We start from the raw sequence: 23,827 nt of genomic DNA on the forward strand, positions 1-23,827 counted from the left end.
CTTGGTTTTTGCTCTGACATGCACTGTCAACTGTAGACCTTATATAAACAGGTGTGTCTTTCCAAATCATATCCAATCAACTGAATTTACCACAGGTGGACTCCAATCAAGTTGTAGAAACATCTCAAGGATGATCAATGGAAACAGGATGCACCTGAACTCAATTTTGAGTCTCATAGCAAAGGGTCTGAATACTTATGTAAATAAGGTATTTCTGTTTATATATGTTTAATACATTTGCAAACATTTCTAAAACCCTGTTTTTGCTTTGTCATTATGAGGTATTGTGTGTAGGTTGATGATCGCCAAAAAAACAATTTAATCCATTTTAGAATAAGACTGTAATGTAACGAAATGTGGAAAAATTCAAGGTGTCTGAATACTTTCTGAATTCACTGTAGCTCTGAATCCTTGATATGGCAGAGGATGAAACGTTTCCTTAACAACAGGTTATGGTCAATAATATAAAAGGCTGCACTGAAATCTAACAGTACAGATTAAGAATTAAACAAGAATGATATAGAAGAATACTACATACAGGAAGGAACTGGATGCACTCCATGGAATTATTTTGTTAAGCTTCTTTTGTTTTATTTTCTAATCAAGTTAGAAGAATACCCCATTGAACCCACACTTACTGTAGAAGTATTCATCCAGTAATTTGTGCTTTTTAATAACATCCTGAGAATGAAGCTATTCATTAATACATTTTCACATTAATCAATTGTCAATACACAGTGCACTAATAACAAACCAAAACAGATGAACCGAAAACCAGTATTGCAGGTATCATGGGTATAACTTTTTTTTTTTTAAATGGGGATGTTAAAAAGAGCAGTCTCCCCAACAGATCTTAAATAGGATTAAAGAACATACACCATTTGATATATACTCTAAACCAGACATTACATGATTAATCTTCTCATTGACAAATATATAAAAGTATGATATCACACCTATATAATTCCTATTGCCATAGCAATCCATAGGCAACCCATTCAAATATGTGGGTATCAGTGGAGGCTGCTGAGGGGAGGATGGCTCATAATAATGGCTGGAATGGAGTAAATGGAATGGTATCATGGTTGTGTTTGATACCAATACATTCAGTCCATTCCAGCCATTCCAGTCCTCCCCTCAGCAGCCTCCATCAGTGGGTATAGTCAACTCCTGATGAGTGAACACTCTGTTTCAGTACAGTGCAGTTAATTCATATACATTATTTTTGACTTGCTCCAGATATCTGCATGCTATGTCTGCATGCATGCTATATGCACACTCCAGTTAAGTGCATGTCTTCATGCTAGTCCAAGCCACTGCATACTGTACTGTACTGTATGTCAGGAGTTGACTAATTTAGGTGTTAGAGATGGGTGTACACTAACATGTCACTTGCATCTACAGTAACGAATATCAAACTGTTGACAAACTGCACACATTTCATACACAACAAATATACAGCATTTATCTAAGTAACAATACAAAATGTATTACCTTGCTTTAGTCTTTACTCCCTGTTAAGATCACATCTATATGTCCAGTTAAAAAAACTTTTAAGGCAAGGCAAGCAGTAAGTCTACAACAATAGATGCAAAAGTAAAAAAATATTGACTAGCTTGAGAATCTCTATAGGGAGATCACACACAGTGAAGAGGAATCTTTTCATTACTGAAACTCTTCTGAATAACTTATTCACAGAGAAAGCCAGCTCCTCGTGTGTGTAGAACAGGGATGTGCAACTGGCGGCCTTTTTTTAGAATACACAAGGCGCAATTTCGAAATGTGGTTGTGCACATGTGGGTACGCAGACCCGCGAGTAACTACGGCCCCTCATGATGAGTTCAGATTTTTAGTGGGCCCCACGACCATCAAAGTTGGCCATCCCTGGTGTAGAATATTTTGTACGATGTGAGTCAGTATGGTGATAATTGGGATCTATTCTCTGTGTGTGTAGCCTGTGTGATATAAGTTCTCTCACTGTGTGTTGGAGTTGAGTGTGTATAGACAACCCAGCAGAGGGCACTGTTCTGTGTTTGTGGCATTATTTCCCCATCCTTTCTATTCCTCTGTAGATCTTAGGAAACATATTGCACTTGTCCCAGACCAGCAGCCATTATGAAAGCACTGGAACCACTGATCTTGAATAGAATGTTCTAGAATTCAGAATCTTCTTGTCGTCATCCTGCTGTCAATCATCCTGTAAGGGTCGTGTCCTCTAGCCTACAGACACTCCTCTTTCACATACAGGATCTCATGGGCTGAACTAGGGACCTTAAAGACAGTTAGACAGAGACAGATAGTAAATGACGAGTGTGTGTGTGTGTGACAACATGCACAGCAATATTCTAGCACCTGGTTGACTCCTCCCACCACCAGCAAGCGGTCCCTGATGACGATGGACGAGGCAGAGCATCGCGCCATTGCCATGGGAGCCAGTCTCTCCCACTTCCTCTTCTGAGGGTGGAAGGCTTCCACCGTGTCCAGAACTGAAGGCTGGTGACCTGGGGACCATGCACGGTCATCACACGGTGTTCATACAGTCAATATACAGTGCATTCGAAAGTACATTATTCAGACCCCTTGACATTTCCCACATTTGCTACATTACAGCCTAATTCTAAAATGGATTAAATAGTTTTTTTCTCCAATCTACACAAAATACCCCATAATGACAAAGCAAAAAAAGGTTTTTAGAAATGTTTGCAAATGTATTACCTTTTTTGACTATTTTCTACATTGTAGAATAATAGTGAAGACATCAAAACTATGAAATAACACATATGGAATCATGTAGTAACCAAAAAAGTGTTAAACAAATCAAAATATACTTTATATTTGAGTTTCTTCAAAGTAGCCACCCTTTGCCTTGATGACAGCTTTGCACACTCTTGGCATTCTCTCAACCATCTTCATGAGGTAGTCACCTGGAATGCAATTCAATTAACAGGTGTACCTTGTTAAAAGTTAATTTGTGGAATTTCTTTCCTTAATGCATTTGAGCCAATCAGTTGTGTTGTGACAAGGTAGGGGTGGTATACAGAAGATATTTGGTAAAAGACCAAGTCCATTTATGACAATAACAGCGCAAATAAGCAAAGAGAAACGACAGTCCATCATTACTTTAAGACATGAAGGTCAGTCAATTTGGAAAATTTCAAGAACTTTGAAAGTTTCTTCAAGTGCAGTCACAAAAACCATCAAGCGTTATGATGAAACTGGCTCTCATGAGGACCGCCACAGGAAAGGAAGACCCAGAGTTACCTCTGCTGCAGAGGATACGTTTGTTAGATTTAACTGCACCTCAAACTGCAGCCCAAATAAATACTTCACCAAGTTCAAGTAACAAATCTCAACAGCAACTTTTCAGAGGAGACCGTGTGAATCAGGCCTTCATGGTCTAATTGCTGCAAAGTAACCACTACTAAAGGACACCAATAATAAGAAGAGACTTGCTTCTGCCAAGAAATACGAGCAATGGACATTAGACCGGTAGAAATCCGTCCTTTGGTCTGATGAGTCCAAATTGGAGATTTTTGGTTCCAACCGCCGTGTCTTTGTGAGACGCAGAGTTGGTGAACGGATGATCTCCGCATGTGTGGTTCCCACCGTGAAGCATTGAGGAGGAGGTGTGATGCTGTGGGGGTGCTTTGCTGGTGACACCGTCAGTGATTTATTTAGAATTCAAGGCAAACTTAACCAGCAAAGCTACCACAGCATTCTGCTGCGATACGCCATTCCATCTGGTTTGCGCTTAGTGGGACTATCATTTGTTCAACACGACAATGACCCTAAACACACCTCCAGGCTGTGTAAGGGCTATTTGACCAAGAAGGAGAGTGATGGAGTGCTGCATCATATGACCTGGCCTCCACAATCACCCGACTTCAACCCAATTGAGATGGTTTGGGATGAGTTGACCGCAGAGTGAAGGAAAAATAGCCAACAAGTGCTCAGCATATGTGGGAACTCCTTCAAGACTGTTGGAAAAGCATTCCTCATGAAGCTGGTTGAGAGAATGCCAAGAGTGTGCAAAGCTGTCATCAAGGCAGAGGGTGGCTACTTTGAATAATCTTTGTTTAACACTTTTTTGGTTACTACATGATTACAGGTGTTATTTCATAGCTTTGATGTCTTCACTATTATTCTACAATGTAGAAAATAGTAAAAATAAATAAAAACCCCTGAATAAGTCGGTGTGTCCAAACTTTTGAATTGGTACTGTAAGTATTCAGACCCTTTATTCAGTACTTTGTTGAAGCACCTTTGGCAGCGATTACGGCCTAGAGTCTTCTTGGGTATGACTCTACAAGCTTGGCACAACTGTATTTGGGGAGTTTCTCCCATTCTTCTCTGCAGATCCTCTCAAGCTCTGTCAGGTTGGATGGGGAGCGTCGCTGCAAAGGTATTTTCAAGTCTCTCCAGAGATGTTTGATCGGGTTCAAGTCCTGGCTCTAGCTTGGCCACTCAAGGACATTCAGCGACTTGTCCCAAAGCCACTCCTGCGTTGTCTTGGATGTGTGCTCAGGGTCGTTGTCCAGTTGGAAAGTGAACCTTCGCCCCAGTCTGAGGTCCTGAGCGCTCTGGAGCAGGTTTTCATCAAGGATCTCTCTGTACTTTGCTCCGTTCATCTTTCCCTCGGTCCTGACTAGTCTCCCAGTCCCTGTCGCTGAAAAACATCCCCACAGCACGATGCTGCCACCACAATGCTTCACCGTGGAGATGGTGTCAGGTTTCCTCCAGGCGTGACGTTTGGCATTCAGACCAAAGAGTTCAATCTTGGTTTCATCAGACCAGATAATCTTGTTTCTCATGTTCTGAGAGTCCTGTCAAGCGGGCTGTCATGTCTCTTTTACTGAGGAGTGGCTTCCGTCTGGCCACTCTACCATAAAGGCCTGATTGGTGGAGTGCTGCAGAGATGGTTGTCCTTCTGGAAGGTTCTCCCATCTCCACAGAGGAACTCTGGAGCTCTGTCAGAGTGACCATCAGGTTCTTGCTCACCTCCCTGACCTTTTTTGGTACCCTTCCCCAGATCTGTGCCTCGACACAATCCTGTCTCGGAGCTCTATGGACAATTCCTTCGACCTCATGGCTTGGTTTTTGCTCTGACATGCACTGTCAACTGTGGGACTTTATGTAGACCGGTGTGTGCCTTTCCAAATCATGTCCAATCAATTTACCACAGGTGGACTCCAATCAAGTTGTAGAAACAACTCAAGGATGATCAATAGAAACAGGATGCACCTAATTTTCGAGTCTCATAGCAAAGGGTTTGAATACTTATGTAAATAAGGTATTTCTGTTATTTCGTTTTTATAAAATAGAAAAAGTTTCTAAAAACCTGTTTGACTTTGTTATCATGGGGTATTGTGTGTAGATTGATGAGGATTTGAATTGTTTTATTTCATTCATTTTACAATAAGGCTTTAGCGTAACAAAATGTGGAAAAAGTCAAGGGGTCTGAATACTCTCTGAATGCACTATATGGTCATCACACATTGTCATGACCAAAAACACACATATATGAGCCTATTCACACTCCCATTTACACTCCCTCACCGAGTCCTCCTGCTACGACCATCCTGCCCCTGAGGAAAGATGAGGCAAAGTCAGCCCTCTTAGTCTTCATGGCCACCGTGTCCTCTGACTTCAACCACAACCCTGGAGGGAGACAGGAGAGGATGATGTTAGAGTGTGTGTGTGTGTGTGCAAGTATAAACCTCATTTTAATAAGGGTGGGGGAGGCAGGGAAGTGTGCGTACAATCAACTTTGACCACTGCATAAAACTCCAGCAAGGTGACACTTTTTTTTTCTCCATTTATTTTTGAATTCTGCAGTTACAATTTGGTGTGTGCCTGAATGCTGGTGGCACCACAACTCAATAAGAAATACTGTGCGCACCTTGAATACAAATGTCCACACACATACACATCAAGCTACCAGGTCATGGCCCCAGATATTGGAAATAAGAAAATATGGTACATTTCCTGTAAAACCATCCAATCTGAACACTTCACTTGCTTCAAAGGAGAAAAACAAGTTATATGTTGGCAGGGGATGACTATTACAGTAAATTGGCATATTATTTACACTTCTACTTAGGCAAACATTTGTGCTGCTAAAGACAGTGAAACTATTTCAGAGAAACAGCATCTAGGGAGATTTTTTGTTTTTCAAAGACTCTTTTAAAGCTTTTATGTTGTCTGTAAGAAACCCAAGCCTGCGTGAGTTTAGTGTCTCTGACTTCACAATCAGCTCCACAGAGAGAGAGGAAGAGAAATACAGAGGGAGAGAGAGAGGGAGACAGAGAGACATAGAGACGAAAACATAACCAGAGCAGATAAAAGCACTTTGTTAATGAACTGTTGCCAATCCAGCCCATATTTGAGCTTGAAAGGGAATAAGGCAGAGCACAGCTGGCGACGGGCACACTGCTCTGCGACTCACTGCCAGGGCCTTTGTTGTTGAAGTATTGGCTGGCTGGCACTCTCAGGGGCTTCCTCCAAATAACTTTTTTAAACATATCATATTCAGCACTAAGTTCCCTTTTTCCTTCAGATTCAGAGGGAGGGGCACACACTAACACACTAGCGGGAAGAAAGGTTCAGAGAGTTTAGTTGCTCTACTACAGATAGTTGAACTAGAAGGGACTGGAGATATTGCAGTTGTGTAGTTAATGTATGTTCTGGGCTGTGTGTGAGTGTATCTTGTATACAGAGAGTGTGCATTGGTGTGATGTATTTTCTACAGTTTTGTAGAAGCTTTGGTAGTCAGTGGTTTTCCTTTGAACAGATCATGATGAGCTACAGTCAAACAGACATGGAGAACACAGTTCTGGATACTAGAAAATTCGGTGCTCTACATTGTTATGAGTTATGTCAATGTCTGTCTTTGTATATTGGAGTCCTTTTAATATTCTACTTTTATCAATGTAATCTACACTCAGTGGCCAGTTTATTATTAGGTACACCCATCTAGTATCGGGTCGCACCCCCCTTTGCCTCCAGAACAGCCCGAATTCTTTGGGGCAAGAAAACGTTGCTCAATTGGTATCAAGGTACTTAATGTGTGCCAGGAAAACATCCCATACACCATTACACCACCACCACCAGCCTGTACCGTTGACACAAGGCAGGATGGGGCCATGGACTCCTGCTGTTTACGACAAATCCTGACTCTGCCATCAGCATGACACAACAGCAACCGGGATTCAATGGACCAGGCGATGTTTTTCCACTCCTCAATAGGAGTGGAACCTGGTATGGTCTGCAATAGCCCATCCGTGACAAGGACTGGCGAGTTGTGCGTTCTGAGATGCCGTTCTGCACACCACTATTCTGCGCCGTTATTTGCATGCCTGTTAGCTTGCACGATTCTTGCCATTTTCCTTCGACATCTCATTAACAAGCTGTTTTCTCCCACAAGACTGCCTTGTTGCTGCTATTTTGCACACACATTTTCTGTCAAAATTCTCAAAACATTCTCTCAAGACATTAAATTCTAGGTCAATCCAGAGCCATATATTCAGATATCTAAATAAATGGCTCTGGGTAAATCTAACAATGAGTGAGCTACAGAGTATAATATCCCAGTGTGATAGTTGCAGACAGCATGACCATCTGTGGAGGAAGGCAGATAATAACGCAATCTGTTTCTGAATCCTGTAATTTAAACACCTCCCTCCCTCCTCACTGTAGCTCATCTCCCAATTCATCTCCACTTAGATTAGATTGGGAGGGGGAGTGAATGGGCCTTATTGTTTACTGTGTGTGTGTGAGTGATGAGTGTGTGTGAGGAGGAAGGTAGGGAAGAAGGTAGAGTAAATGCCTGTCTGATATCTCTGGAGTAAAACCCAGCCAGCCTGCCAGCTGGCCAGACAGACATTCTCACCGTGGTGTTAGATTAGTATTCAGACTCCCACTGCTTCTTTCATTTGGCTTCGACTGGTAAAAATAGAAAAATTCAAATGCGTGACAAAACAGCCTATTGTTTGAAATTACTTATCGATTTTTTACCTGGGTATGGCTCTTACTTTTCTCTTCCTGGTCTCTTTTCAATTTGACCATTTGATATAAATTTTCTGTGAGACGGAAGATAAGTCGTTTTTCCAGGAGTATGAGGTGTGTGTATGTGCAGCTAGCTTTTATTTGGAGAGAAATATAACTTTATTGTGTACCTGGAGAGGAAATCAGTGCACTTAAATGCATATGTATGTGTTTTGTGTATGTGTTTTTTTTGTGGTTCTTACCCTGGTTAGTATCAAAGATGTTGACATTCTTGGTGAACTTGGAGCTCTGGTGGCCCCCTCCCTTCCTTAGCCCCCCCAGCAGACACAGCCTCCCCGAACTGTCCCAGAACACGCCACCGTACGAACGTTTACACGGCATGTTGGGTAGTGTACTCCAGGAGCGTGTCTCTGAATCAAATACCTCAAAGACCTTCAACGTGCGCTTACACTGACGCCCACCTAAAGAGAACACACACACACACTTAGAATACACATTACACGGGCAAACTGGCAAACACGCACACAAGCATGAACAGACACCCAAACACGCACACCCTTTCCTTACCTGCCACGTAGATCTTGTTGCCCAGTAGGTGTGCTGTAGCATCATATCGTGGTGTGGGCATAGGGGGCAGTAGTGCCCACACATTCTTCCTCAGGTCATACTGCTGTAGTATACTACGAGGGAGCAGGTCTGAACCCATTCCACCCACTGCCAACGCACGCCCATCTACAGATAAGGGTGAGAGAGAGAAACTGATCCATTAACATGGATCTGGCCATGTACAGAATGCAAGTATATATGTCCTTGTGTCACCCCCCACCTACACACCTTTCACAGCGACAGCCACCCCCCACCTACACACCTTTCACAGCGACAGCCACCTCCCACCTACACACCTTTCACAGCGACAGCCACCCCCCACCTACACATCTTTCACAACGACAGCCACCCCCCACCTACACACCTTTCACAACGACGGCCATCCCCCACCTACACACCTTTCACAACGACGGCCACCCCCCACCTACACACCTTTCACAACGACGGCCACCCCCCACCTACACACCTTTTACAGTGACGGCCACCCGACACCTACACACCTTTCACAACGACGGCCACCCCCCACCTACACACCTTTTACAGTGACGGCCACCTCCCACCCTACACACCTTTCACAACGACGGCCACCTCCCACCCTACACACCTTTCACAACGACGGCCACCCCCCACCTACACACCTTTCACAGTGACGGCCACCTCCCACCCTACACACCTTTCACAACGACGGCCACCCCCCACCTACACACCTTTTACAGCGACGGCCACCCCCCACCTACACACCTTTTACAGCGACGGCCACCCCCCACCTACACACCTTTTACAGTGACGGCCACCCCCCACCTACACACCTTTTACAGTGATGGCCACCCCCCACCTACACACCTTTTACAGTGACGGCCACCCCCCACCTACACACCTTTTACAGTGACGGCCACCCCCCACCTACACACCTTTCACAGTGACAGCCACCCCCCACCTACACACTTTTCACAGTGACAGCCACCCCTCACCTACACACCTTTCACAGCGACAGCCACCCCCCACCTACACACCTTTCACAGTGACAGCCACCCCCCACCTACACACTTTTCACAGTGACAGCCACCCCCCACCTACACACCTTTCACAACAACAGCCACCCCCCACCTACACACCTTTCACAGCGACAGCCACCCCCCACCTACACACCTTTCACAGCAACAGCCACCCCCCACCTACACACCTTTCACAGTGACGGCCACCCCCATCAGTGCTTCTCTGAGGGCGCACCTCTTCCTCCACCTCCCCTCCTCTGTGTTGTACACCTCCACCACCTTGAGAGGGCGCTGGTCCTCCCCCACACCACCCACCACCAGGATCTGCTTGCCCAGCACCGCCACGGCCGCACCCGCCCGAGGGGTGGGCATGGGGGGCAAGCTTAGCCATTGGTCCCCCTGAAAACAACAAAAAAGTGTAATTAATTACATGGTTGATTAGTCCTGTGTAAATGTTTGAACCGATGCGTTCTGTGTTTAATCCTGTGTCTGTTTGTGTGTGTGTGGGTTGTGTGTTTGTGTGTGTGTGTGTGTGTGTGTGTGTGTGTGTGTGTGTGTGTGTGTGTGTGTGTGTGTGTGTGTGTGTGTGTGTGTGTGTGTGTGTGTGTGTGTGCGTGCTTGTGTGTATGCTCCAACCTACCTCTGGAGAGTAGAGTTCCAGGGCTGGGGAGGGCCTCCCTGCAGCATCACAGCCCCCCAGCATGTACATCTGCCCCCCCACCTCCGCCAGGGAGTGGTAGACACGACCGCTTGGCAGCCGAGCCAGGCTCTGCCAGTGGAACTCCAAGGCCGAGGGCACAGACATCTATATCTCGGCCCAGGGACGGGAAGGGTTGCTGGGGGAGAGGTGAGAGAGAGGTGGGTCCAGGGAACCAGAGATGGAGGTGGACAGGGTTAGCACCCCTGGGTATAGTGCCGTGTCAACGGGAAGAGTCGAGAGAGTGGTGTTGTCAGGAGATCCAGAGAACTAGGTGGAAGACCAGAGATAGCGGATGGAGCAAGGTCAGCAAAGCCCAACCGGAGGCTCTTCCCCTGGAGTTGACCACTGGCTCGTACTAGGTCCTGGAGGAAATGGGAGGGAAGGATGATTAGTATGGAACAGGAAAGACAATGTAATATAATCCAATAGAAGAGTACTTGTCTAAGTTCCCACTGACTCAGAATAATATGGTCATTTAGCAGATGCTTCTAATCAAAGCAACCTACAGCTATTTACTATTGAATAGATTGGATGTTCTGTTCTGGCCTTTGGCTGTGTGTCTGTGTGTGTGTGTGTGTGTGTGTGTGTGTGTGTGTGTGTGTGTGTGTGTGTGTGTGTGTGTGTGTGTGTGTGTGTGTGTATGTTTATGTGTATGTGTCATGGCCCTCTTTAGCTGTGTACAAAATCAGGATGAATTGGGCTTTACAAGCAGAGGAAAACATCCATCAGTAACCAGGCAACCAGCCTTCCCTTCCCCACATCCCCCTCCCTCTTCCTCCTCTCTCTCCGTGTCTAGTTCTTGCCTGTAACCTATTTCTTCTACCCACACAGACAGTGTGACAGCAGCAGCAGCCGCATGTTGGATCAGCTCAGTGTTCTTTCATAGTCCGAGATCATCTGGTCGTCACAACGGTGGCACGGAACTACTCGTTTCTCCTAAGTGGGGATTTTTATTTTCGCCCTCACTCACCTGACCATACCCTCATTTGAATTCCATGCTGTCACTGTCACTCGTCCCTTGGAGACCAACCTCTTGACATCTGCCTTCAAGTAATTTCTTTCCAACTCTGTTTCCCCTTCTTGCCTCTTTTGACCTCACCCTTTGCCAGTCCCCTCCCACTTACAAGGCTGGCAATATGCTTGACCTCATCTTTACAAGATGCTGTTCGCCTACTAATCTCACTGCAACCCCCTCCACGTCTCTGATCACTACTTTCCTTTTCTGTCTCCCTTTCCTCCAACCCTAGTCACTCAGCCCCTACCCAGATGGTCATGCACCATGTCGCAATCTTCACTCTCTCTCTCCCCCACTACTTTCTCCTCTTTTCTCCTATCATCTCTCCCTTCTGCTAAACCCTTCTCCCTCCTCTCTCCTGATTCTGCCTCTTCAACCCTACTCTCATCGCTTCCCGCATCCTATGACTCGCACTGTCCCCTTTCCTCTTACCCGGCTTACTGTCCCCTTTCCTCCTACCCGGCTTGGCCCTCCCCTCCTGAAACATTGGCTGAGTGACTCACTGCTTACAGAACAGGGCTGCGGGCAGCTGAGCGAAAATGGAGGAAAACTACATTTCCAGAGGACCTATCATCCTTCCACTCCCACCTCTCTACCTTCTGTTGCTCTGTATGCACTTTGTATTACTCTAAATTATAACCTTCTGTCTCTAACCCGAGAAAACTCTTTTCCACCTTCTCCTCCCTCCTTAATCCTCAGCCCCTCCCTTTCCCTTCTCCCTCTCTGCGGACAACTTTGTCAACCTCTTTGAAAAGAAGTTTAACGACATCTGCTCCTTATTCACTCAGCCTATTGAATCCACTGTTCACTTTCACACAGAACTACCCTGCGCCTTGACCTCTTTCTCCCCTCTCTCTCCAGATGAAATCTTGCGACTAGTGAGGTCCGTCCACCCGAGAACCTGCCCACTTGACCTCTTCCCTTCCCTGGAGACCTTCTCCCATTCCTCACTTTCCTCATCAACTTATCCTTGACCACTGGCAGTCGTTCCCCTTTTTAAGAAACCAACACTCTGACTCAAACTACAGACCGGTATTCCTTCTTTCTTTTCAAAACACTTGAGCATGCTGTCTTTGAGCATCTCTCTCGCTATCGCTCTCAGAACGAAGTTCTTGACCCTAACCAGTCAGGCTTCAAGATGGGTCACTCAACCGAGACTGCTCTTCTCTGTGTCACGGAGGCTCTTCATACTGCCAAAGCGGACTCTCTCCCCTCTGTTCTCATCCTCCTAAATCTGTCCGTTGCCTTCGACACTGTGAACCATCAGATCCTCCTCTCCACCCTCTCAGGGCTGGGTGTCTCAGGTTCTGCACACTCTTGGATTGCATTCTACCTGGCAGGCCGCTCCTATTAGGTGTAGTGGAGAGGATCTGTATCTGCACCATGTACTCTCATGACTGGTGTCCCCCAGGGCTTGGTTCTAGGCCCTCTCCTCCTCTCTATACACCAAGACCAGCCTTCCCTGTAGCTCAGTTGGTAGAGCATGGTGTTTGCAACGCCAGGGTTGTGGGTTCGATTCCCACGGGGGGCCAGCACAGAAAAAATTTATACAAAATATGTATGAAATGTATGCATTCACTACTGTAAGTCGTTCTGGATAAGAGTGTCTTCTAAATGACGTAAATGTAAGACACTCAGCTCTGTCATATTCTCACATGATATCTCCTATCATTGCTATGCGGATGATCCTCAACTACTTTTCTCCTTCCCCCTTGTGACACCCAGGTGGCGACACGCATCTCTGTGTGCCTGGCAGATATCTCAGCTTGGATGTCGGCCTACCACTTCAAGCTCAACAGACAAGAAGAAGCTGCTCTTCCTCCTGGGGAAGGCCTGCCTGCTCAAAGACCTCTCCATCATGGTTGACAACTCCACGGTGTCCCCCTCCCAGAGTTAAAAAAGCCTTGGCATGACCCTGGACAACATGTTCTCTGCAAACATCAAAGCAGTGACTTGGTCCTGCATGTTCATGCTCTACAACATTCGTAGGGTATGACCATACCTCACAGAGGAAGGGCCACAGGTCCTAATCCAGTCACATGACATCTCCGATCTGGACAACTGCAACTCTAGCACCACGTTCTGCCAACTCTGGTCTCTTGGCCCTTCTACACCTAAAGTTAGGACAGCAGAGTCCCTGCCCATCTGAAAACATCTGAAACCCTAGCTTTTCAAAGAGTATCTTAAATAAGAGCATCTGCTTCAGTAAATGACTACAAAGTCAAATATAAATGACGTAAGAGTCCACAGCTAAAATCCTGGTAGCGACAGGATCACTTACAAAATACCTATTTCTACTGAGCAGTGACAACCTATTAACACCCCCACACATCACACTGAGAGTGTAGGTGGGTAACATAAAATATGGATATCATTAGGCTTCATTGACAAAAAGCCTTTAGTAGACGAAGTGCTTGGGTCCACATCACTCAAATATAATTGGCTTATTTCAGTATGTATTTTTTTTCCTGCGAGGGAACTAGTGTGAGTTTGGCACATTCAACAATGGAAGTTTAGTTAGTCAATCTCTCAATCAATGAAATGTATTTAGAAAGCCCCTTTTACATCAGCTGATGTCACAAAGTGCTATACAGAAACCCAGCCTAAAACCCCAAACAGCAAGCAATGCAGATGTAGAAGCACGGTGGCTAGGAAAAACTTCCTAGAAAGACCAGAACCTAGGAAGAAACCTAGAGAGGAACCAGACTCTGAGGGGTGACCAGTCCTCTTCTGGCTGTGCCAGTTGGAGATTATAACAGAACATGGCCAAGATGTTCAAACGTTCATAGATGATCAGCAGGGTCAAATAATAATAATCACAGTGGTTGTAGAGGGTGCAACAGGTCAGCACCTCAGGAGTAAATGTCAGTTGGCTTTTCATAGCCAAGCATTCAGAGTTTGAGACAGCAGGTGCAGTAGAGCGACAGAGTCTAAAACAGCAGGTCCGGGACAAGGTAGCACGTCCAGTGAACATGTCAAGGTTCCATAGCCGCAGGCAGAACAGTTGAAACAGCAGGAGCAGCACGACCAGGTAGACTGGGGACAGCAAGGAGTCATCAGGCCAGGTAGTCCTGAGGCATGGTCATAGATAAGACAGGAGAATTACACCAGATATTACAGACTGACCCTAGCCCCCCGACACAAACTATTTCAGCATAGATACTGGAGGCTGAGACAGGAGGGGTCGGGAGGTATGTACAGCAGGACCAAATCGGAGAGAGATAGGTGGGAGCAAAACCATGTCATGCTTTGTTGGTTAGCAGTAAAACCTTGAAATCAGCCTTTGCCTTAACAGGAAGCTAGCACTGGAGAAATATGATCACATTTTTTGGTTCTAGTCAAGATTCTAGCAGCCGTGTTTAGCACTAACTGAAGTTTATTTAGTGCTTTATCCGGGTAGTCAGAATGTAGAGCATTGCAGTAGTCTAATCTAGAAGTGACAAAAGCATGGATTAGCTTTTCTGCAATGTTACGGAAATGGGAAAACGCTGTCCTTGAAATATTCTTGATATGTTTGTCAAAAGAGAGATCAGACCAAAGTACTGCTGAGGTCCTTCACAGTTTTATTTGAGACGACTGTACAACCATCAAGATTAATTGTCAGATCCAACAGAAGATTTGTTTTTTGGGACCTAGAACTAGCATCAGATTCTCTCTCTCACTCACTCCCACTCACTCACTCACTCACTCACTCACTCACTCACTCACTCACTCACTCACTCACTCACTCACTCACTCACTCACTCACTCACTCACTCACTCACTCACTCACTCACTCACTCACTCACTCACTCACTCACTCACTCAATAAATAAATAAATATAGGTTGTATAGGGGTGGCAGGTAGCCTTTTAACCGAAAGGTTACTGGATCGAATCCCTGAGCAGACAAGGCAAAAATATGTTGTTCAGCTCCTGAGCAAGGCAGTTAACCCCCTGTTCCCCGTGTGCCGAAGACGTGGATGTCGATTAAGGCACTCCCCTGCACCTCTCTGATTCAGAGGTGTTGGGTTAAATGCAGAAGACACATTTCAGGTGAAGGCATTCAGTGGTACAACTGACTAGGTATCCCCGTTCCCTATACACTGTGGTATTTCACCCAATAGATATGGGAGTTTATTAAAATTGGGTTTGAAGTTAGGAAGTGCAGCTCAGTTTCAACCTCATTTTGTGGACAGTGTGCACATAGCCTGTCTTCCCTTGAGAGTCAGGTCTGCCTTCGGTGGCCATTCTCAATAGCAAGGCTATGCTCACTGAGTCTGTACATAGTCAAAGATGTCCTTAATTTTGGGTCAGTCACAATGGTAATGTATTCTGCCACTGTGTACTCTCTGTTTAGGGCCAAGAGCATTCTAGTTTGCGATGTTTTTTTGTAAATTCTTTCCAATTTGTCAAGTAATTATCTTTTTGTTTTCTCATGATTTGGTTGGGTCTAATTGTGTTGCTTTCCTGGGGCTCTTTGGGGTCTGTTTGTGTTTGTGAACAGAGCCCCAGGACCAGCTTGCATGGTGGACTCTTCTACAGAAATGTTCAGAGTGGTCCCTTTATGGGTCATTTGAGGTATGATAAGGTTAAAGCGGTGTACGGGACTTGACCTACACCTAACCAATAAAACTATAAACGCTTAGAAGATTTCCTCCACCCTGGTAATGCATTCTCTCTCTCTCTCTCTCTCTCTCTCTCTCTCTCTCTCTGCAGACAAATAAAAGGAAGGATGCATGCACAAAGAGAATAAAGAAAGATAGACGCTTCTTTTAGAAGAAAAAAAAAATTTCTCCACTGTGTAACTTTTGAGAGCAAGGAGTGGGTTACCATAGAAACAGTGACACGTTTTGGAGTTGCAAGGCCAGGGTACAGATGGCCAGCCAGCCAGTATATTACTTGGTTTGGTTTTAATAATGGATTAAAGAAGGAAAGCATAACAGCAAATAAAAGCTGTGGTGTTGTTCTCCACTCTGAACCCGGCAGGCAGAGTCTTGTTAGTGAGACAGAATTGCTTTCTCCTGGCGTGCCTTGCAGAGCATATTAATTGCAATCAGTAACCGATTTGCTTCGCCACGTCTTTTTTTAAATTAACTGCTTGAACAGCTTGAGATCAACAGTAGTCCCACCAGCACCCAAGGAAGTCATTCACAATCAGCATGAGTCTCTTTTCATACTTTTAATTAGTTAGTTAGTCTCCTTCGATCCCTATATAGGCACGAGTCGGCTGCCTATATAGTTACAATGTAATCCTCAGCAAAGCTATTAGTCCATGTTTAAGATACAAGGAGCTTGGTTTGATCGTGGTGATGGCGTACTCCCAATGGTCTCCCTATTGTCTCTCCTCTCTCTCCCACTCCATCTGCTCTCTCTCTCTCTCTCTCTCTCTCTCTCTCTCGCTCTCTCGGGTGAAAACTGCCAAGCAAGGGATTGTTTAACAACTAACATTTAATTAGCCTGCAGTATTCAAATAGTGCTTTACTCCCCACACCTCAGAACCACTGAAGTGTGAGCAGTGGAGTCAGGGCAAGGGGTGTGTGTGTGTGTGTGTGTGTGTGTGTGTGTGTGTGTGTGTGTGTGTGTGTGTGTGTGTGTGTGTGTGTGTGTGTGTGTGTGTGTAGTAGTCAGGGTTTTTTGTAGCAGGTCTTAATCCTGCTCTAATAGCAGTGTTTACGCTGGGGTGGGCTTAAGTAAACTGACACCCAGGAGAGCCACTCATTGCTAACGTTATAAAACTGCTGGTCATTCAGTGTAAATACAGTCCAACACAGCTTTATTCCACTCATACAAGACTGTTCACAATAAGGTGGATGACTCATGCCTAACACATTTCAATAACAGTACTGGCCCCATTAGACCAACTCCCAGACACAGACCAGAGGAGGATAGAATCAAACCTACGTTGTTAAAACTGGTAATGTAGTACCTTTTCATACATTACTCCTCACAGCAGTTTTACCATAGTGATTTACTAGCTTGAGGGCTTGCTATACTGCAGTATACTGCTCATGCTATTATTCTTTGTTTACACAGCTTAAGTACAGTACATTTCAGGGAGGCAGTCTCTCACAGCGTCATACCACCCTGAAGGCTAACGTTACTGCTTACTACACTTTGAAGACCAAGAACAAGAAGAACATTCTCCCTACAGAAAATCTCATCGTCACTTCTCATCATTAAAAAAGTTGTTTCGAAGGATTTCATACTCTGTTCTGATTGCATTCATTAGCATCAGCAATGCTCTCCTGCTTTCAGACAAAATAAATGGTGCCTGCCTTGTGCCTCGCTGTTGTTGTTGTCTATGAACATTACAATAACAACAACAATGATGTTTGATTTACTTTAAATGGCTCCGCTGTTGATGGGACGCAGTTCCCTTTCCTTCACAACATGTTGTACAGTATGAATGTACCGACATCATCACACACAGTAGCACATTAACTAACAGTGACAGATGTTGACTCTCAGCTACATCTTCCTATTTGTAACAGACAAATGCATCTCTTGGAGCTGCTCTACTCCGAGCTTAGCGATTACCAACCCTGGTCCTGGAGATCTACAGGGTGTGCAGGCTTTTGTTACAGCCCAATACTACCACACAGCAATAGAGATAGTCAAGGCCCGGCAGTTGAGTAGTTGAGTCAGGCGCGTTAGTGGTGCTGGACTAAAGGACCAAGGCTGATTGTGAGGTTGTGGGCACATCCCTCATTAAATCTAACCTCTCTCTCTCTCAGGGGGTTTGACCCGATGACCAATATCTGATGACTGATACACCGATACTGATGGTTAATACACAATAGCAACGCTGAGAGGAGGCTGAGGTAATGTCTTGAATGTCAGCTCTCTCCGCTACACTGCTACTGCTCTTTCTCTCTCTCATACGTCTTACTTTCTTATCAGCAATTAGCAGCCCCACATAGCTCTATCTAAATAAATGAACATGGGTTTCAGAACACAGGACCAGGGAGAAGAGAGTTGTGGTAGATTGTTGGCAGAGCTGGAGGAATAGTTGGCCAAGTAAGTATCTAATCTCGCTCTGTTAAAAGGCTAATGTCTGTCTCACCCTCCTGGCATCGCTTGTGTGTGTGTGTGTGTGTTTGTATGCTGTCTGCATGTGAGTAAACAGCTGCTGTAAAAGCAGACCAATGGTTTCCATAGTAACCCAGCAGCGTACATACAGGCAGCACAAGCGGATACAAGGCGGTGTGGCAGTTAGAAATGAAAACATCAAAAACTTAGATAGAATGTCTCCCTATCGGCCAATTAACAGATTTATGGCCGATTACATTGCAGGAGACTGCTGACCACCTGTTACGCGAGTGCAGCATCAAAAGAACCTGGTGGCTGCAAGGAGCCAAGGTAAGTTGCTAGCTAGCATTAAACTTATCTTATAAAAAAACAATCAATCTAAACATAATCACTAGTTAACTACACATGGTTGATGATATTACTATGTTAACTAGCTTGTCCTGCGTTGCATATAATCAATGCAGTGCCTGTTAATTTATCATGGAATCACAGCCTACTACAACCTCTCCAAACGGGTGATGGTAAACAAAAGCGCATTCTCGAAAAAAGAACAATCGTTGCACCAATGTACCTAACCATAAACATCAATGCCTTTCTTAAAATCAATACACAAATATATTTTTTTTTAAACCTGTATATTTAGTTAAAAGAAATTCATGTTAGCAGGCAATATTAACTAGGGAAATTGTGTCACTTCTCTTGCGTTCAGTGCAAGCAGAGTCAGGGTATATGCAGCAGTTTGGGCCGCTTGGCTCGTTGTGAACTGTGTGAAGACCATTTATTTCTAACAAAGACCATAATTCATTTTCCAGAATTTTTCAATAAATTATGACATAACATTGAAGGTTGTCCAATGTAAAAGCAATATTTAGACTTAGGGATGCCACCCGTTCAATAAAATACGGAACGGTTCCATATTTCACTGAAAGAATAAACGTTTTGTTTTCGAAATGATAGTTTCTGGATTTTACCATATTAATGACCTAAGGCACGTATTTCTGTGTGTTTATTATATTATAATTAAGTCTATGATTTGATATTTGATAAAGCAGTCTGACGGTAGGCAGCATCAGGCTCATAAGCATTCATTCGAACAGCACTTTCCTGCGTTTGCCAGCAGCTCTTAGCAATGCTTGAAGCACAGTGCTGTTTATGACTTCAAGCCTATCAACTCCCGGGATTAGGCTGGCAATACTATAGTGCCTATAAGAACATCCAATAGTCAAAGGTATATGAAATACAAATGGTATAGAGAGAAATAGTTCTATAATTCCTATAATAACTACAACCTAAAACTTCTTAACTGGGAATATTGAAGACTCATATGTTCTCATGTTCTGAGGAAGGAACTTAAACGTTAGCTTTTTTACATATTGTGCTTTTACTTTCTTCTCCAACACTTTGTTTTTGCATTATTTAAACCAAATTGAACATGTTTCATTATTTATTGAGGTATCAAGGCATAAAACTGAGGACACATATTTTAGGCATTCTGTTATGTAAGCCATTGGACGGTATACTCAATTGAGACATATTGCACAATACCCCCTGGGAACAAACATGCATACACACTTGGAGACACACGGACACTCAGTACACTGGCTGCTGTGAAAGAGCCCCATTAGAATGACTTTATCCAACGTGGCAGCCTGGAGAAGGCATGAGTGCAGACAGAGAGAGCAAAAAGAAGGAAAGAGAGATGAGGAGGGTATTGAGGAGGAGTGGGATAAAGGAGAGAGTTTTGCTGAGGTAGAGAAAGAGAGAGATTATTGAGAGAGCAATAAAGAACAAGTAGAGTTATTGATGGTTGGGGAGCCTGGGACACAATCCCTAGGGTTTTATACTTAATTACTAGTGTGTGTGTGTCTGTGTGTGAGTGTGAGTGTGAGTGTGAGTGTGAGTGTGTGTGTGTGTGTGTGTGTATGTGTGTGTGTGTGTGTGTGTGTGTGTGTGTGTGTGTGTGTGTGTGTGTGTGTGTGTGTGTGTAAGAGAAAGAAATGAGAGCCTACAGGACCAGGTCTCCCTATTTAATTTCTCTGTCAGCAGAACTGGACTCCCTTGTGTCACTCTCTGCTGTGCTGCCTGGGCCAGTGAGATGGGGGGTGCAGGAGAGGTAGGAGAGAGGGAGGCAGGGAGCAGGAGAGGGGCGAGGGGGTAGGGGACTGCCAAGGCTCCCCAGCAGTGAGAGGTAGCAGACTGACAGGCCAGAGCTGGCCTAAAATAAATCCCACAGAGTAGCTCAATGCACAAGCTCACTGATCTACAGGGTGTTTGTGATTGAAATTAATCAATAAGCGCTGAGAGGACAGGAAGAGGAGAGAAGGAGGAAAGGAGATTTCAGGAAAGGGAAAGGGGATTTCAGTCTATATTCAGCTCAGAGAGTGTCCCAGATCTCTCAGCCTTGCTCCTAGCTGTATAGCGTGCGATTGGGCTGGGGGTGAGACATTCAGACAGCATAACAAACAGATGACAATTCAGACAGAATAATGCATGAGTCATTATTCATTATCTTCAGCATCAATCTCCTCATCACTACCACAAGCACAGTCATCATCATCATGACCAACAACAACAACCACCACAACAACACCATCATCATCATCATCATCATCACAATCCTCATCATCATCATCTTACCACTTGTAAAAATAACAAGTTAGAACATAAAAATAGATAATAGGTGTACCACCATGAATAATAGGCTTATAATCTACGGAATGTATTGCACACTTTTATCTGTTTTGTATTAAGGTGCATCATGATGACCTGAAAGTCTTTCAATACTCACATAGTTCAAACTGATCTCATCCCCAGGGCAATTGAGCATAAGCGGAAGTGTCTGTTGATGCCGCATGCATATCATGTCGGAAAGACGGAAATGTCCGACTTGATAACCTAGGCAGAAGATCTCGGATCCCGAGTTTCCCACTTGGGAGTAACCAGAATCAACCAATCGGAAGCTCTACGTAAATAACTTACGTTCATTTTAACTCGGACGTCCAGAGTTTCCGACATGATCTGAACGCGGCATAAGTTCAAACAGAAGATTTATGAACAAGATCAATATGTGAGGCTTTGTATGATCAAATCAAATGACAATGTATCCAGTCAGCGCAATATACACTGAGGTATGTGAAAATCAACGTTAAGGATGCTAATAACTTAGTTGTTTCTGTAGCCTACAATATCCATTCAACGTTGCTTTATTTACGCCGCATTTCGTCTGAATGACACAGCCAACCAAAAATAAATTACTGGTGTACTGAAACAACGTTTTGTATGTAGAAGTAAGGCTATTATCAGGAATAGGAAGACCCCACATACAATAAGAGGCTGCAGAGCTTCCGGCGACTGATTTTTCATAACACCGTGAGGTGCAGCCACACTCCCCAGAGAAGTTGATCCCAAAGCGGACGCGGCGCACACAACGATCTGTCGGTCACATTAAAAACGACAATATTTACATTAATCCTTCTCAGTTACATTACGATCTTCACGCGGTCCAGGTGCTCCCATGCCTTCTATCCGTCGGCGTTTCCCCTGGCCAGGCTGAGAGATGGAGAGAGGTTTCAGTGCAATAAGCCACTCAAGTAGCCTAATAGACACACCCTCCCCCTTCTATCCTCGCTGTGAAACAGGCAGTCTCTTGTGGTACCGCACACTTAAAAACATTTTTAAACAAACCCAGCCACTTCCATCCATCGTCATTGTGTGGGTCACACCTGAAATATACATTTCTGCCTTCACCGTAGCCTACTAATTGTCATTCATACATTAACTGTGGAAATCGGAAAGAGACTGTGCTGTACCGATAACCCACATCGCACTTTGACACACATTTATGCATTTTAATTTTAAGTAGTTTTGCATAAAAAGTAAATCACTCACATTTATTGCCTTCAGTAGACTCAACCCAAATCACTGCATGAAATGTTATAGTGAGTACATAGCTCTGCAGAATTATGTCAATAAAATGTTATATCTAATATTCCTTTTGTTTGCGTTTATCATTTAACACAACTTTTTCTGTCAATGTCTGTGTATCAGTGCCATTGAATTAAGTCGTTTAGATCTATCATAATGTCCTCTGTAGGCACATTGTATGGCCTGGAATACCATACACCACAGCAGCCTACATCATGAAGCTCAAAGCTTTTCTCATAACTTCACTTTTGTTCATCTATACTTCATTTTTTAAATTATTTTATTTTTTATTTTTTATTTAACCAGTTAGGCCAGTTGAGAACAAGTTCTCATTTACAACTGCGACCTGGCCAAGATAAAGCAAAGCAGTTCGACACATACAACACAGTTACACATGGAATAAACAAATGTACAGTCAATAACACAATACAAAATGCTATATACAGTGTGTGCAAATGAAGTAAGATTAGGGAGGTAAGGCAATAAATAGGCCATAGTGGCAAAATAATTACAATTTAGCAATTAAACACTGGAGTGATAGATGTGCAGAAGATGAATGTGCAAGTAGAGATACTGGGGTGCAAAGGATCAAAAAATAATAATAACAATATGGGAATGAGGTAGTTGTGTGGTCTATTTACAGATGGGCTATGTACAGGTGCAATGATCTGTAAGCTGCTCTGACAGCTGATGCTTAAAGTTAATGAGGGAGATATGAGTCTCCAGCTTCAGTGATTTTTGCAATTCGTTCCAGTCATTGGTAGCAGAGAACTGGAAGGAAAGGCGGCCAAAGGAGGAGTTGGCTTTGGGGGTGACCAGTGAAATATACCTGCTGGAGCGCATGCTGCGGATGGGTGCTGCTATGGTGACCAGTGAGCTGAGATAAGGCGGGGCTTTACCTAGCAAAGACTTATAGATGACGTGGAGCCAGTGGGTTTGGCAACGAATATGAAGTGAGGGCCAGCCAACGAGAGCATACAGGTCGCAGTGGTGGGTAGTATATGGGGCTTTGGTGATGAAATGGATGGCACTGTGATAGGCTGCATCCAATTTGCTGAGTAGAGTGTTGGAGGCTATTTTGTAAATGACATCGCCGAAGTCAAGGATCGGTAGGATAGTCAGTTTTACAAGGGTATGTTTGGCAGCATGAATGAAGGATGCTTTTTTGCCAAATAGGAAGCTGATTCTAGATTTAATTTTGGAGATGCTTAATGTGAGTCTGGAAGGAGAGTTTACAGTCTAACCAGACACCTAGGTATTTGTAGTTGTCCACATATTCTAAGTCAGAACCGTCCAGAGTAGTGATGCTAGACGGGCGGGCAGGTGCGGGCAGCGATCGGTTGAAGAGCATGCATTTAGTTTTACTTGCATTTAAGAGCAGTTGGAGGCCACGGAAGGAGAGTTGTATGGCATTGAAACTCGTCTGGAGGTTTGTTAACACAGTGTCCAAAGAAGGGCCGGAAGTATACAGAATGGTGTCGTCTGCGTAGAGGTGGGTCAGAGAATCACCAGCAGCAAGAGCGACATCATTGATGTATACAGAGAAAAGAGTTGGCCCGAGAATTGAACTCTG

The 23,827-nt window shown here is 44.4% G+C and overlaps 1 protein-coding gene and 1 long non-coding RNA gene across 4 annotated transcripts; one reads left to right on the top strand and one right to left on the bottom strand.

Annotated features, from left to right (window-relative positions):
- Positions 1-566: 566 nt before the first annotated feature.
- klhdc8a (kelch domain containing 8A) lies at positions 567-22,033 on the bottom strand. 3 transcript variants are annotated; one of them, XM_082967460.1, is made up of 8 exons: positions 21,795-22,032; positions 10,246-10,667; positions 9,794-10,004; positions 8,572-8,736; positions 8,247-8,465; positions 5,557-5,658; positions 2,353-2,501; positions 567-2,271 (listed from the first exon to the last, which is right to left on the bottom strand). In XM_082967460.1, the coding sequence occupies exons 2-8, from the start codon at positions 10,408-10,410 to the stop codon at positions 2,221-2,223; spliced, it is 1,062 nt and encodes a 353-aa protein (XP_082823586.1). In that variant the 5' UTR covers positions 10,411-10,667; positions 21,795-22,032; the 3' UTR covers positions 567-2,220. The 3 variants fall into 3 exon arrangements, with proteins under 3 accessions (XP_082823586.1, XP_082823585.1, XP_082823584.1); XM_082967459.1 differs by having other exon boundaries at positions 567-2,501; positions 21,814-22,033; XM_082967458.1 differs by having other exon boundaries at positions 567-2,501; positions 21,795-22,033.
- Positions 17,112-19,235, top strand: LOC106583116 (uncharacterized). The gene is made up of 3 exons (XR_006761399.2): positions 17,112-18,122; positions 18,253-18,318; positions 18,595-19,235. It is a non-coding gene; the product is annotated as an uncharacterized LOC106583116 (long non-coding RNA).
- Positions 22,034-23,827: the final 1,794 nt, after the last annotated feature.

This window comes from Salmo salar, chromosome 22 (assembly GCF_965601325.2).
Source record: "Salmo salar chromosome 22, fSalSal1, whole genome shotgun sequence".
NCBI lineage: Eukaryota > Metazoa > Chordata > Actinopteri > Salmoniformes > Salmonidae > Salmo > Salmo salar.

Coding starts and splice junctions, on each gene's coding strand:
- klhdc8a (XM_082967459.1), bottom strand. CDS start 10,410: ATGTCTGTGCCCTCGGCCTTGGAGTTCCACTGGCAGAGCCTGGCTCGG. Junction 8,466..8,571: donor CAACAAGATCTACGTGGCAG/GTAAGGAAAGGG, acceptor TGTTCTCTTTAG/GTGGGCGTCAGTGTAAGCGC. Junction 2,502..5,556: donor GGTCGTAGCAGGAGGACTCG/GTGAGGGAGTGT, acceptor CATGGTCCCCAG/GTCACCAGCCTTCAGTTCTG.